Source organism: Eimeria mitis, genomic scaffold (genome assembly GCF_000499745.2).
Source record: "Eimeria mitis Houghton genomic scaffold, Emh_scaff9907, whole genome shotgun sequence".
NCBI classification, from domain to species: Eukaryota; Apicomplexa; class Conoidasida; order Eucoccidiorida; family Eimeriidae; genus Eimeria; species Eimeria mitis.
In genome coordinates this window covers 409-898 of record NW_013577278.1, presented here as the reverse complement: position 1 = coordinate 898, position 490 = coordinate 409, and the positions used below count along the sequence as shown (strand labels likewise).

General features: G+C 53.9%; 1 protein-coding gene across 1 annotated transcript in view; it reads right to left on the bottom strand.

Annotated features, from left to right (window-relative positions):
- Nucleotides 1–405: 405 nt before the first annotated feature.
- EMH_0098370 (uncharacterized protein) overlaps nucleotides 406–490 on the bottom strand; it is a gene marked incomplete at both ends in the record, with an annotated part of 222 nt that continues 137 nt past the window's right edge. The window contains one exon of the mRNA XM_013502685.1: nucleotides 406–490. Coding sequence (XP_013358139.1) covers nucleotides 406–490 — 85 coding nt within the window.

Sequence of the window (490 nt, the reverse complement as noted above, 5' to 3'; positions counted from 1 at the left end):
AACAGCAGCAACAGCAGCAGCAACAGCAGCAACAGCAGCAGCAGCAGCAGCAGCAGCAGCAGCAGCAGCATGTTTGTTGTTGTGTGTGTAGGCTCTCTTTCTTGGGGCCCGCAACATCGAAGCCTCAGGGGTCCGCAAGGAGGAATGCAGAGCGCTGCAAAGGGTAAAATATATCTGCTGCTGCTGCTGCTGCTGCTGCTGCTGCTGCTGTTGATGCTGTTGTTGCTGTTGCTGTTGCTGTTGCTGCTGCTGTTGTTGCTGCTGCTGCTGCTGTTGCTGTTGCTGCTGCTGCTGTTGTTGATGTTGCTGCTGTTGGTGCTGCTGCTGCTGTTGTTGCTGTTGCTGCTGTTGTTGCTGCTGCTGCTGCTGCTGCTAGTGCTGTTGCTGCTGTTGCTGCTGTTGCTGCTATTGTTGTTCTTGCTGCTGTTGTTGCTGTTGTTGCTGTTGCTGCTGTTGTTGCTGTTGCTGCTGCTGTTGTTGTTGCTGTTGC